We start from the raw sequence: 14,099 nt of genomic DNA on the forward strand, positions 1-14,099 counted from the left end.
AAGCTTAGGGGTTATTTTTTTAGTTAGGTTAGTATTAATCTTTTTAATTATTATAAAAAGCTTTATAATTAATATAAAACTACCGTCCTTCTCTTATTTAAAAATAACTTATATATCTTTAGGGACCGTAATTTTATAATTAGGTTTTTTATTAAGAGCGTCTATTTTATTATTCTCTAATCCTTTTTAATAAATAATCCGGAAGTTATATTTAAATAAGAATTCGCTCTATTTAACTTATTATTTATTTAAGTTCTTATTTATTATTCTAGCACGTATAGCTTTAACGAGGTAATGCGGGATATTCTTATAAAGAATATAAAAAGTGAATATTCATATAGAAGCAAGAATATATGAATATAGGGGATATAAGCGTATATAAAAGAGGTTTTTGTAGTAAAGAGAGTAATATAGTTGAATTACTATATAAGAAGTTGCTTGCTTAACGAAAGGTCTAGGTAGGCAAATACACGCCTATATATAGGCATAAAAACCTCCTACTAGAATATTCCATTGCTTATTAATTATGATATAATTAATAAGCGTATACGTAAGTGAATGCGTAATCGTAGTACGTAATTCCGCCTCGAGTAAATTCCAGATTATTCAGTTACTTTCCAGTACTTTCCATTGCTCACGTAAGCTTATATAAGCAGTATTGCTTACATAATCAATACCTATAATAATCTACAGAAATCGTAGATTAATATGGTATATAGTTTGCTTACGTAATATTGATAATAAGGCGAATAATAAGGTAAACAAAGTTACCTTCGTAACATTTTCTAAGCTTACTTTCCGTTAAGTAATTAATTAACTTCGTATTATTAATAAGCTTTATAAACGCATACCCCTATTATCGTTCGACTATTTTAAAGTGCTTACTACTAGAGATTTTGTTTTTCGTATTATTAAATATAATACTTAGTTAATCTATGTCTTTTAGATATAAGAGAAATAGGGTATTAATAAGTAAAATATAAAAGGTTATCGTTCTAAAATACGTCTCTATTTTTATTATACCTAGGGCGATAATTTCTTTACCTAGGCCGAAACTAATCTTTATAATACTTATTATTAACGTATTAAGCATTATTAGCGCGATTTTTTATAATACTTAAAATTACCCTTTTTCTCTAGTTAACTATTATAATGCCTTAGTATCTAGGATAATCCTATAGAAATTATCTAAGCTATACCTTTTGCTCGCGTAGAATGCTTATATAAGCTTAGTATTCGAGGGATCTAAGTAGTATAAAAAGGACCCCTTTAGCTACCCTTGGATTTACTTAGTACTATATTTTTTCTTTAAATATTAAAAGAGATAGTATCTTCTTTATAATTATTAAGAAAATAGGCTTTGGCCCTATTAGATTTACCCTTTTAGCTATCTCCGTATCTATTATTTAAGGGACCTTCTTTTACTATTTATAAATAAAAGCTTATTTATTAAGAGCTTTTATTACCCTCTATTCGTTTAGCCTCGTATATCTTTTAAAAGCTAACGGGGTAAAAAAAGAGTAGTTAATATTATTAATTTTATTATAATTTAACTCGTTAGTATAGGGGGTAAGATTTTCTTTATTTTCTAAATTTCTTATAGGGGGTATATACTTTAGGCCGCTACTTTAGTTACTGTCGCTAAGTTCTATATCCCTAGATCTACCCTTATATATAATAAGGAATTAGTTAAACTAACGAGGGCTAGTTTTACTATTTACTACCCTCGACTTTTTATACTATTCGTACGATTTAGTACGCTCTTTCTCGGAGTAGTTACTTAATTAATATCTATTTTTCTTATAAATATAATATTACCTTTTTTATTACCCTACCCGTAAGTTAAATCTTTACTTATTTAATAAATCTGGGCCTCTTTATTAGTAATTACCGTATTTAGCCTCTTTTCTTATTTTATTATACGTTTAATTAACTTAATATTATTAATAAGGGCTATTATATACTTAGAGATAGGTTTAGCGCGGTATTTTTATTTTAATATTAAAATTAGATCTTAGCTTTAAGTAGAGCGTCTTATAGTCTTTAGGTGCTTAGTATAGGGTTACTTTTACTTCTAATATACGCTAGATTACGGTATAAAAATATCTAACTTTCCGCTCGTTTATCCCCTTATTTAGCTAGGTTTTTATTAGCTTATCGATTCGATTAATAAGCTCTTTAAGGATCTTTACTTACGATTTACTTTCTATTATCCTAGCTATAAATATAAAAGAAATCGCTCGTAGCTTAAATAGGAGCTTTAAATTCTTATTATAGGTCTTAAAGCGGCTTTAGATTACGTTAATTATACTAAAAAGGTCGTTTCAATTAAGATTACGTACTATTTTATAATAATAATTAAAGGCTTTGCTTACGAGTACGATATTAATTACCGAATAGTACTAGTGCTCCCTAATTCTAACTTTTTTATAATAATTATAAAATATCGTTAGGGTTTCTTTTAAGACCTTATACTTCCCCCTAGAGTATAATTTCTCTTTTAGGAAGATTTTTTTAGAGTTTATAAATCACTTTATATTTATTATTAGATTTTTAGTATTTATATACGATCCCTATATCGCTACGTATTATTAATAACTTTAGGTCGTTTATCTTTTTTCTTATTAGCCAATTAGCGCCGAATTTCGTATTAGTAATAGTAACGAGTTATAGATCGAAATAAATAGAATTATTAATTATTATACTTCTAGTACTATATTTTACCCCGGTATATCCTTTTATAACGATAGACTTTTATTAGTAATTATAGGGAGGAAATCTGGGTCGTTTACCCTTTTTTTAAATTTATTAAAGCGATTATACGCTCTATCGACCTATACTTAGTTCTATAGTACGAATTCCTTTTTTATAATTATTATTATTAGTATTTTAGATAGCTTTTATAATTATAATTACGCTAGTAATACCCCTCGCCTATAAAGGAATCTATTAACTACTTTTATAATCCCTAGGCTTGCGCTCGCGAACTATTTATTTAATTAGTAACTAAGGTCGTTTATAATCTCGTAAAATAGGGGTTACCCTTATAGCCCCTTTTTTTTATAAACCTTAGTTAAATAGATTAATATTACGTTAATTTACTTATTATTAAGCTAATTTATAATTCTATATATCTACGTCCCTTAATAATCCGGGTTAATATTTACTTACTTATAAAAAATTAGGATTCTATTTAAGATCGGGTTTCGTTCTCTTCTTTTTTACCCTAACTCGCTAAGGGTCGTACTCTGGCTTATACCCGTATTAGTAATTACTAGCGTATTTAATTTTAATAAGGATATATTTAAGCCGCGCGCTAATTATAATAAATCCGTACTTTCGCTACCTAACGAATTTGTTAGGGTTTAGGAAATTCCCGCTTCTTTTTACCGTCTCGCTATTACTCTTATTTTTATTATTTTTAGTAATTACTACTACCCTTTTAAATCGCTAGCTATTATACTTATTATAATCCTCCTTTTTATTTAATATAAAAGAGTAGGTTTTTAATAATTCCTTTTTATAATAGTAGCGGTAAACGTTTATATTATTATAAAAAGATATAGTAATTAGTCTCGGGATCTTTATTAATTACTAATTTCCGCTATCCCGTATATTTTTAACTTCTTAAGCCTTGTACTCTTTATAATCTTTAAATAGCTTTTTTCCTCGACCTATTTCTTTTTAAGTAGTATTTTATAAAAATAGTTAAAAATAAACGCCGGGCGGCTTATAGAGGAGCTATATAGGTTATTAAGAACTATATAGGCCGTTAAGTATAGTTAACGAAGTTAAGCCCTCTTTTTTATAAGATCGTAGATTTTAAGGACTTATTAAAAATACTTACTTAACGCTCGTACATAGTAAGGTTAAATACTTTAAATTTAAAGACTTTGTTTTTTACGGCCTCTCGGTACCCTATTTTATATTTTTTAAGTAGTTTTTTTTATAGCTTAATTATAATTAGGTAATTATTATTTACTAACGATCCCTTTTATTACTTAGTCAATTTTTCGAAATTAATAATCTCGCGCTAGGAGCTAATATAAAAAGAAGCTTTTTAGTAGCCCTTTAGAGGATTCTTTTTTTTCCCCTTTAAATCCTCGTTTTTTTAGCCTTTTTTTTAGTTAATAATAACTCTAACGAGAGGTCGTAGGACTACTTTAGGGTAGCCGCTTTTTTTTTTAAATTAATCTCTAAAATTTATAATATTTTTAATTTAATATTATTAAGACCTTTAAATCCCCTCCTCCCTCGTTAAACCGTCCCCTATATTATATTCTTAAGTAATACTTAGGGGGTAGTTAAAGGAGCTATAAAGAGGTTATTTAGATCGCGGGCTTAAGGTTATACTTATAAAATCCTTATAATAATAGACTTTTCCGTATATTATAAATCTCTTAACTTAATAACTTTTATAAAGTTACTTTCGCTACTAAATAAGAATATTTATATTTAAAGATCCCCTTTTTTAATCGCGCGGTACTTTTTTATATTATATTATTAAGCTTATTTATTATATTAATTAATTAGGTAGGTAGTTATTACGTAAGTATTTCCTTTTACTAATTTAATTAGTTAATTTTTAATTATAAGCCGGTTATAAAAAAGTCGTTTAGTAAAAAAGCTATTTAAAATAATTATAAAAAGCTAGTTACTTAAGCGGTTTTATTAATTAACATAGTTTAATATAATAAACGTCGACCTCTCGTAAGTAATAAAGGGCTATAATTACTTAATTCCGTGCGGTATTTGAGAATCGCCTCTTTTTCTATTTATTTTTATAAAGTTAATTAATACGAATCTCTTATCCCGTACGGTATTAAGAGGTCGTCTTTTTTATATAATAAGATACCTTACCGATTTATAATAATAGAATTTAATTATTAATTAATATTAGTATCCCTATTATAGGGTAGTTAGTTCGAACCGTAGTTAATAAAGAGATTAATTAAACTATATAAATATCTGCGTAGTAGGTGTAAAAAGGAGGTTCTAACCGTAGGTTAGGCTAGCTACGATAATTATAAATAGGCCCCTAATTGGCCCCTGCGCAGTCGGCTATATGCCGCGGTCGAATTAGACTTCTAATCCGATAATACCAGTCGAAGACCTCGTGCAGACGATCGATGTTCACTTCGAACCCGTAATGACCGAGCTTGTGTACTTTCGATAGTTGGTCTCGATCTGGTCGCTAGAACTCACCGAGCCTCTTCTTGTCCTCCCAGGTATTCCACATTACTGGCTTGGGAACCTCTCTAGGCTCGGGGACGCGGTCTTCTTGGCCGTAGATCAAAGTGATTGGCTCTCCTAGGAGATCCTTGACAATGATGACTTTCCCTCCACCTGGAGCATCGTAGTCGGTGATCGGGGTAGATCCGGGGAGCTTCGCCGCCTTCTCTAGCTCAGCCATGGACTGCACAATCCAAGCGCCTCCCCTGAACTTCCTCAATCCGTCGTTCGTCTTTTCAGCAACGTAGCAAAACTGATCAATTCCGAATCCTCGTAGGTAGACCTTATCCTCCGTTTCCCGCACAGGTATCAAACCGAAGTCGGTATAGAACTCCTTTGCTTTCTGAATGTCGGGGTGGCCATAACGGACGTGAGAGAGACGATCGAGAAGGATGCGAGAATCAGCCGAATTTTGGGTCATTATGTGAACTGAATGCAGTGGTGAAGATCTATCTGAGAAGCAACGTAGCGGAGGGGTTGAATGTGAATATGAAAGTTTAATGATCACGCTTGTTGGAAGAGAGTGGTAATTACTGGTATTTCCACGCTTCTTATTGCCCTCGCCCTCCGCATCCCCGAATTGGGGTAAACTGACTGGCGACTTAACTCCCGTGATCTCGGTGTAAGTTGCCGAAAGGCAAATTCTCGGCCGGCCATTTTCTCCAGCACAGTCCACCACTGCCGTCAACGCGCTGCGAGACCAGACTGCGTCGACGTAATGTCTCCCGTCCTACTTAGATATAATCTCACTCGACCGACGACAAAAATTATGTTTGCTTCAGAGCAGCCAGTAATCCACGCCCTCTTGTTTTCGGGTCACTCATAATCAAAACGAAACCGGAAAAAAGACAATCTTCATCTCAATAAGTTGTCATGTCATTTGACAGATTGATACGATTTGAAGACGCGGAAGGCGTTGAGAGATATAGCAATATTGACAACAACGTTCCGGCATCGGAGCTGCTTGGAAAGACAGTGCAAGTAGTATTGGGTACTTTGGAGTCTGGCTTCAACGTATCTGATGATCAAGCCGTAGTCGGCAAAGTAAGACTGTCCAATCTCGAACTGAAGTTTACACAGACTAATCTCATTTACGTAGCTATTGTGTCCGCTGCCAAACACACCCCTCATTATCTGTGCTGGGGTCAATTACAAGTCTCATGCAAGCGAAACAAAGGTGAGAGTGATGCGACTGAACGTGAAAGGCTTCCAACAAAGCAGACGCTAAGGATTACTCCTCAATTCAAAGTTCCAACCGCCCAAGAAGCCTGTAATTTTTGCTACCCCTCCCGACAGGCTTGCAGGACCGCTGGACGATATCAAGATCCATCCAGACGCGCAGGAGCTACTTGATTACGAGGGTGAACTAAGCGTTGTGATCGCCAAAGATGGATTCGACATCAGCGAAGACGAGGCGCTGGATTACGTTCTTGGTTACACCGTAAGCAACGACGTGTCAGCGCGTAACCTTCACGCACTCGACGTCTCCGGATATCAAATGGGCTACGCAAAGTCTTTTGACGGATTCGGACCTATTGGACCCAGCCTGGTGTCCCCTAAGCTGATCCCCGACCCACAAAATCTGAAGCTCACGACCACTGTGAACGGCACCGTCCGTCAAAGCAGTGACACGTCTCAGATGATTTGGTCATGCCGCCAGCTCATCTCATTCGCGTCTCGCGGTCGCACGCTACGTCGAGGAACTATCATTATGACCGGAACGCCGGAGGGCGTAGGATGGCACACCAATGGCTGCTTGAACGATGGTGATGTGGTTGAGGTCGAGATCGAGAAGCTGGGTCATATCAAGAACAAGATGGTCTTCCAGAAGAGCGACTAAAGTGCCGTCCGTCACAAGCTTTAGGTCGAGAATCTTCTTTATGTCTCCCAAAGACCATTATCTTTTAGCAAATGCATGTAGATGAGATATAACTTCAAACGATGAACATCAGACTCGCGTCTCCCATGATTTAACATAGGCTCTGCAGACATATCTGGGAATACCTAGTGGCTCCTCTCTCTCGTCGCTGCATGCGTTGCCCACCTCAGGCCATGCAACTGCCACATTCGCTCAGAACCAATTTTTAGAACGACGCAGTCGCATCCTCGATTGTAGTGGAAGGCAATAACAATTCAAATCTTCACACATCCACGATTGATTCCTTTCCCTTTCCCTTTCCGTTGGTCTCACTAGATAAGTGTGCAACAATTGGCACTGGAACCACATGCAGGGGTCACAAGTCTCTTTCTTTTCATCATTGATACTGTACTGCGTAGTTAGCAGCGACTATGACAAGGGTTCCACATCCTTGTTGAATTTCATTTCGGCGCCGTGCTTCTCTTTTCGTTGACTGGTTAATGCAATTGACAAGGTACCGGCCTTCTCGGGTTTCTCGGCCGAAGTTGCCGGTCACCTGTCGCTGCCCCGCTCCGTAGGTCCGGGCTCGGGTAAGTGAATTATCCCTAAATACATCTGCTTAAGAACTCCATCTCTAACGGTGACATTGTACTTCGAGGACGGACGGATTTTCGTTGTTAGCTTGACCAATCATAACCGACACCCGATACGCGTCGCACTATGACAACAAGCCAAACTACGCCTCAAGCAACCGGCTCCATTCTGCTGAAAGGCGGCACCCTACTGTTTCATAATGAGCGAGATGATGTGACGCCTCTCAAGAATACCGACATACTTGTGCAAGGCAACCGTATTGCCAAGATTGGAAAAGCAATTGCACTCCCGGCAGGAGCTCAGCTCGTCGACTGCAGCGGCAAGATCATTAGCCCAGGTTTTGTTGACACCCATCACCACCTTTGGCAGACCCAGCTCAAGGGGTGCCATGCAGACCAATCAATCTTTGACTACGTTCCCTCTGGTAAGTTAATTTATGTCTATATCAACGAAGAATTATAGAGCAGCCTCGTTAACACAGCTCAGGTTATTGGCAAAGCCATGTCTATTCTCCCAAGGACATGTTCTGGGGCCAGTTGGGTGGCGCACTGGAAGCGATAGATGCTGGAACAACTTTCGTACTTGATCATGCTCATGGCAATCAAACCAATGACCATGGTAGGACTCTTTCGGCGAATGGAGGAGTTATTTAGCAGAATAACATACTGATGAACTCATTACATAGCCACCCAAGCGCTATCAGCCACAATTGCTTCAGGTATTCGCTCAATTTTCGCCTACTCCCAAGCCCCATACTTCACGAAATGGGACTCTAAAACCTGCGAGCTATCAATGGATATCATGCCAGACTCAAGCATGGCGCATATCTTTGAGCTTGCAAAAGCACAGCCCTATGGAAACGGGAGGGTTCAAATCGGATTCGGATTCGACTACTGGTTTCTCCCCAAAGAGGCCATCGTAGGCATTTTCAACGGACTTCGCCATGCTGGTATCAAGCTTTTTACCTCTCACTACGCGAAAAATCCAACCTTTGGTACGTATGCTGGCGCTTGGCGTTACTATTTTCCCATGGATATGTGAAATTCTGATTGGAAGCCAGGAGCAAACCCCCTGATCCATACCCTGGAGGCTTATGGTCTCATCAAGTCACCTAGTGACATCTTGCTGTCGCACGCCACAGGCCTTGATGCGAGCGAGAAAGCCAAACTGGCTGAAACCCAGGTTGCTGTGTCGAGCACTCCAGACACAGAAGCTCAGATGGGCTTCGGCTGGCCTCTTGCCTTCTCATCAGGCATTAACTACACGATCGGTGTCGATTGCCACACAAATAACACATCCTCAATCCTGTCTCTCGCTCGATCTGCTTTGCAGATGGCGCGCCAACGCGAGGCGATTGCGGAGACAAATGGTTCAGATGGCGCTCCTCAAAAACTGAATCTCCAGCCGGCGGGCAGCACCCAGGATGCTTTCAACGCAGCGACCATCAGAGGAGCGCGTGCGGTGCTTTTGGGGGACGAGATTGGGTCCCTAAAGGAGGGAAAGTTGGCTGACCTGGTCCTCTTTGATGCTGCCGGGAGTGTGACAATGAGTTGCGTAGCAGACTCGGATCCTTTGACTGCGGTTGTTCGTCACAGCGATATTCGAGATATCGAGGCTGTTCTCATAGACGGAGTCTGGAGGAAGCAAGGAGGCAAAGTCTGCCCAGTGACCGTTGCAGAGACAGGATCCACTTTGCAGTGGGCTGAAATCAGGGATAAGTTGCTTGAGAGCCAGCGGGAGATTCAGCAGCGACAGAAGAATTTGAATATGGAAAAGGCGAAGGAGGCTCTTGTTGCCATGTATCGGATCGACACAAACAACTTGATCGAGAAGCAAAAAAAAACTTAGGACTTTAGCACGTATGAGTAACTTAGGAGAATGGCACTTGCTATACCTTCTTGTACATGCACGTTAATACAGTTTTGTAGCATACACCAGGGCTAATCCGTTGAATATCAAACTGCTTCTTCACACCTAGAAGCGACGCACCGTCGAAGTGCCGAATAGGCGGTGGGCAGATCACATCTAGCCGGCCGAAAGAGCGAGGCGGCGCAACGACCCCGAGAGTCACGTAATGTAGGTAGCCTTCTCCCCGCAGAAGGTCTAACCTTGCTCAAAGTCGCGAGGGATATTAGAATGCAACTGTCAGCCCCTTGACTCTACCATTCTGTTTGTCTTTGTGATCCATCGCTGTCCTCTTTTTGCAATTCCAAATTCAAGCTCTTTCCCACACGCACAAAGATGGCTGTATCAGAGAACAACGCAACCAAGACCGTTGCTTTGGCTGGGGTGAGTCATAACATGCTTTGATCAACGACGATCACTTCAATCCCAGAGCAATCAACTGATTCGAAGAGCGTATTCGATCAGGCGAGCGGTAACTTGGGTCTTCGTATCCTAGAATCCCTGCTCGATGCAGAGTTCGATGTGACAGTCTTAATTCGCCGCGAAAGCACCCCGATTGATTACCCTGTCAAAGCCCGAGTGGTAGAAGTCGACTATGATTCGCCCGAGTCACTCAAGAATGCTCTTGGGGGCACCGACGCTGTAGTTTCTGCAGTCGGCAAGCAGAATGGATTGCAGAGCCAGTTCAAACTCATCGATGCTGCGATCGCCGCTGGGGTAAAACGATTCATCCCGTCGGAGTTCGGTGCGGATCTCCAGAACCCTAAGATTCGTGCCTTTCCGACCTACCGAACTAAGGTAGAGGTCGAAGATTACCTGGAGAAGGAAGTCCGGGACACTGGATTGACTTACACCTACGTCTACAACAGCGTTTTGTTTGACGAAGGCCTGTCACTCGGGGCATTTGCGAACTTCTCGACCCGGACAGTGAACATCTTCGATGGCGGGGACACAACATTTTCTGCAACGAGAATCAAGACAGTCGCGCAGGCTGTTGCTGCTATCCTCAAGAACCTGGACGCAACTAAGAACAAGGCCGTTCGTATCCGAGACCTTGCGATGACCCCAAAGCAGCTACTAGAAACTCTCAAAGCGTTGGATCAAGATCACGCTTGGAAGGCGGTTGCAGTCAACACCGAATCGCTTGTCAAGAACGCCGAACATGAGCTAGCATCGGGCAAGTTCAGCCCAAAGGCATTCGCGGCATTTGCATTGAGAGCGACCTTTGCTCCAGAGCATGCACAGGATTATAGTCGCGACAACGAGCTCTTGGGTATAATTCACATGACGAAGGAAGATATCCAAGGGGTCTTGGCTGCAAGACTGTGCTGATCTCGCATCTCTGGGCTCTGGAAAATCTAGATATCTTAGTTAGAATTGACATCTTGAGACGCGAAATTTCCATGACCGCGAAGAGGCTCACTTGATACTCTAAGTATGACTAAAATACAATTGGCCGTCTGCATTGGTGAAATCGCACATATCGTCCATCTCCAAGAGGGGCCCTATCATCTCGTCTGCATTATACATCGCTGTGTCGAATTCTCGCTCAGCGCTACGGGGCATAGAAACTACACTCGACTGAGCATTGTCGCTTTGAACAAGATTCGTGCTGGCGTGTGGTCTTGCAATGCCCTTGGACGAGAACCGACCTCCCAATATCGGACGTTTCGCAGCAGAGGATGCCGACGATGAGCGCCGATCTGATAAAAACGATTTCCGGCGACCCAACTCCTTCTTTCTCCGTCTTCTCGCCTTGTCAATACTTCTCATTACTGAGCGCCACTGGTGTACCCGACTATGCCTCGTCGATGAGTCCCAACGAAGAACAGCACTTTGCTCCACAACTCGCCATGCCTTGTCGGCATCCCTACCCAAAGGCTGGTTGCACAGCTCTGAAAGAACAACCGCAAAAGCGTGCCACTCATTGTAGCACTTTGTAAGCCATGACCACTGCGCTACTTGCGGATCAGTTCGGAGACGGTACGAATGCGCCATACAGTCGATGGCGTTCTGGAAAGCGCGCCTCTTTTGCTCGTCGGTGAGGGAAACACCAGATGATAATGGGTTGAGGACCATAAGGCGTAGATTTGCGACAATGGTGCCGACAAAGGAAGTTATAAGCTTGAGCAAATGCGACGTCAGAGTTTGGATGTCATGTCTGAAGTTTGGATGCCTTAGTTGTGTGCAACTTACACAGTGTAAAGAGCCATGAGATGGTTGACTCTTGGATATCTTGCTGGCCATATTTTCTCGCTGTCTCTCAACCCAGGCCTCCTTGTCGGCTATCGTCATTGAGACAAAGTTCATTCCGGATGTTGGGTCGATTCTCCGAGTGTCAATTATCGTACGCCAGATATCTGATGCCCAGCAACGGGCAGCAGTGAAGGACATGGTCGTGATTCCCTTAGACTCGGAGGGGTACTCTGTCATACCCGGGTATAGGTCCTCATCATTCACATTGATTGGGGGTCTTGAATCGAAGCTACTCAACTCTAGACTAATGACAAATGTGATTAGTCTCGATGCAAGCGTTTAATGGGTATCAACAACTTACAGGCCAGATGAACACGAGTAGTCTTCGGACGCTGGCGTATCTAGAATGCAGATATTCCACCACAATCGTCGACGCATCTCAGCTTCGAAAGGGGGGAGATTGAACGTGCTCCCATCTCGATGCATGCCTAGGGACTGAGCAAGCCGCACAGCTAGTCCTGTCATGCTCCATGAATACGTAGGGTCTCTGCACCGTAACGTAATGAGGTAAACCACAAAAGCTTGCAGTGTGAGCATGTCATCCGTTACCATCAACCTCGCACGAGCAAACGCAGCGTCAGCACCTCGCCTAAATTTCCCCAACAAATCACATTGAGCTGATCCGAAACGCGCCTCGCATTCATCATCGGACAGACTGTTTACTGCACCAACATAGATGACAAACAAGAGGGCTTCCAAGGGGGCTGTAAGATTTTGTGGGTTTTGCATTGCTTCGAGGACGGCCAGTTCAACCGAGGGTATGTGCAGGACGGTAGCGACAGGGTGTACGTTGGTGTTGTACAGCTGCCATGCTTCTAGTCTCTGATTGCGAGGAGGATGCAGGGAGTAAGTGTCGGTTTCTTGGGTGCCGCCAGTAGATAGCAAGGAATACTGCAAAAGTTCTGACCGAGACGATGATGTCTGCTCTTCGAACTCGGAATCGTCCTCGCTGATCACGCCATCTTCCAGGTCATTCTATCGATAAACAGTCAGCATATCACGAGAGAATCACCAACTGCCTTCTCTAAGGTAGATTGACGTACCTCGGTATGCAAAGCTTCCCAGAATGTTCCACTGACGTATCTTTCACGACCGTCATCCCTAACGAGCTTCCCCGTCGAGGTCCCGTATGGTGACCAAGAGTTGACCGAATCGCCGTGAGCACTGTCACAGTCAATGTTGGGAATCTCGATGTTCGATGCGTCGCCGTCTGTGGAATCAAGAATCCCCGCCGGAGATTTCGGGCCGAGAGAGATCGCGGCCTGTTCCACCTGCATAGTGCTGAAATTGATCGCGACGCTCTCTTTCCTCGTGTCTCTACATGCGCTTGTCGACGAGCCGATTGAATTCGGGGGGGTTGGTGGTGAAGGTGAGGCAGAATCATTATTGAATTCTGGTAGTTGCGTTTGAGGGAGTGTTGATATTGACTCTGGACGGGAGCTTGACCCTACGATGGGGGCAGAGGATCCTGGAATATTGCCTTGTTGCATACATTCTGCCAGGGTCTTGAACATCGGCTCCAGACGGTGAAGCTGCTCCCACAGCTGATTGTCAGTGAGAAACTGCCGCGCAGCCGAGCTTCCTTCAGGCGGATATACACAGTCTGTTCCAGACTTCTCGCAGTGATGACACGGTTGTTTCTTGTCGCAACCGACCTTCCGGCGACGGCATGCTGTGCAGACGCGGCGTGGGAGGGGCTGGTTTCGAGATGTCTTGCTTTGTTGGTTGGATTGAAGAGGCTGCTGCTGCTGCTGTTGTTGCTGTCCTTGCTGGTGCCGGTCTTCTGTGTTGGAGGGATTCCATGCAGCGACAATGGAGTCCGCAATTGCTTGATTGCCGGGCGAGGCTTGCGATCGAGCCTTCGCCGGGGTTTCAAGCACTCCAGGCCCCATAATCTTACACAAGCGGACTCTACGGTCTGAACACCCGAGAGGCCGAAAAGATAAGCCGAGTTTTTGCTTCGTCCTTGGATCTATAAGGACAATACGCCTAACGTGAACGTCGCTTGCTCATGAGTTGTCTACCTATATCGTGAAGATGAGTTGCTTCATGTGTACCGCGTTGCATCACGCGTGATTGCGGACAGATTGAGGATTTCGAAGGAAAGACTTGCTTTGCAAAACAAGCAGAAGATAACGAAGGCTGGAGTAATAAATTACATGGAGATAAGGTGATGGAAAAGGGAGGGATCACGAGGGAGATTCATCACCACCAAGCCATGTTGGGACGAGGCGCACGAAGGGAACATGATGTA

At 42.0% G+C, this 14,099-nt stretch overlaps 4 protein-coding genes across 4 annotated transcripts; 2 read left to right on the plus strand and 2 right to left on the minus strand.

Annotated features, from left to right (window-relative positions):
* Positions 1-5,194: 5,194 nt before the first annotated feature.
* CLUP02_13411 (uncharacterized protein) lies at positions 5,195-5,653 on the minus strand (the record flags this gene model as incomplete). Its single annotated transcript, XM_049292350.1, has 1 exon — positions 5,195-5,653. One exon carries the CDS (start codon positions 5,651-5,653, stop codon positions 5,195-5,197), a length of 459 nt encoding a protein of 152 aa, XP_049149496.1.
* A 452-nt stretch (positions 5,654-6,105) lies between these two features.
* On the plus strand, positions 6,106-7,072 carry CLUP02_13412 (uncharacterized protein; the record flags this gene model as incomplete). The annotated part of the gene is made up of 2 exons (XM_049292351.1): positions 6,106-6,276; positions 6,482-7,072. 2 exons carry the CDS (start codon positions 6,106-6,108, stop codon positions 7,070-7,072), a joined length of 762 nt encoding a protein of 253 aa, XP_049149497.1.
* Positions 7,073-7,810: 738 nt separating this feature from the next.
* Positions 7,811-10,921, plus strand: CLUP02_13413 (uncharacterized protein; the record flags this gene model as incomplete). Its single annotated transcript, XM_049292352.1, has 6 exons — positions 7,811-8,108; positions 8,370-8,678; positions 8,826-9,483; positions 9,703-9,760; positions 9,905-9,973; positions 10,055-10,921. 6 exons carry the CDS (start codon positions 7,811-7,813, stop codon positions 10,919-10,921), a joined length of 2,259 nt encoding a protein of 752 aa, XP_049149498.1.
* Positions 10,922-11,020: 99 nt separating this feature from the next.
* Positions 11,021-13,737, minus strand: CLUP02_13414 (uncharacterized protein; the record flags this gene model as incomplete). The annotated part of the gene is made up of 4 exons (XM_049292353.1): positions 11,021-11,713; positions 11,786-12,089; positions 12,147-12,820; positions 12,889-13,737. 4 exons carry the CDS (start codon positions 13,735-13,737, stop codon positions 11,021-11,023), a joined length of 2,520 nt encoding a protein of 839 aa, XP_049149499.1.
* Between the last annotated feature and the right edge of the window lie 362 nt (positions 13,738-14,099).

The sequence above is a fragment of the Colletotrichum lupini genome, chromosome 7 (assembly GCF_023278565.1).
Source record: "Colletotrichum lupini chromosome 7, complete sequence".
In the NCBI taxonomy this organism is placed as follows: Eukaryota; Fungi; Ascomycota; class Sordariomycetes; order Glomerellales; family Glomerellaceae; genus Colletotrichum; species Colletotrichum lupini.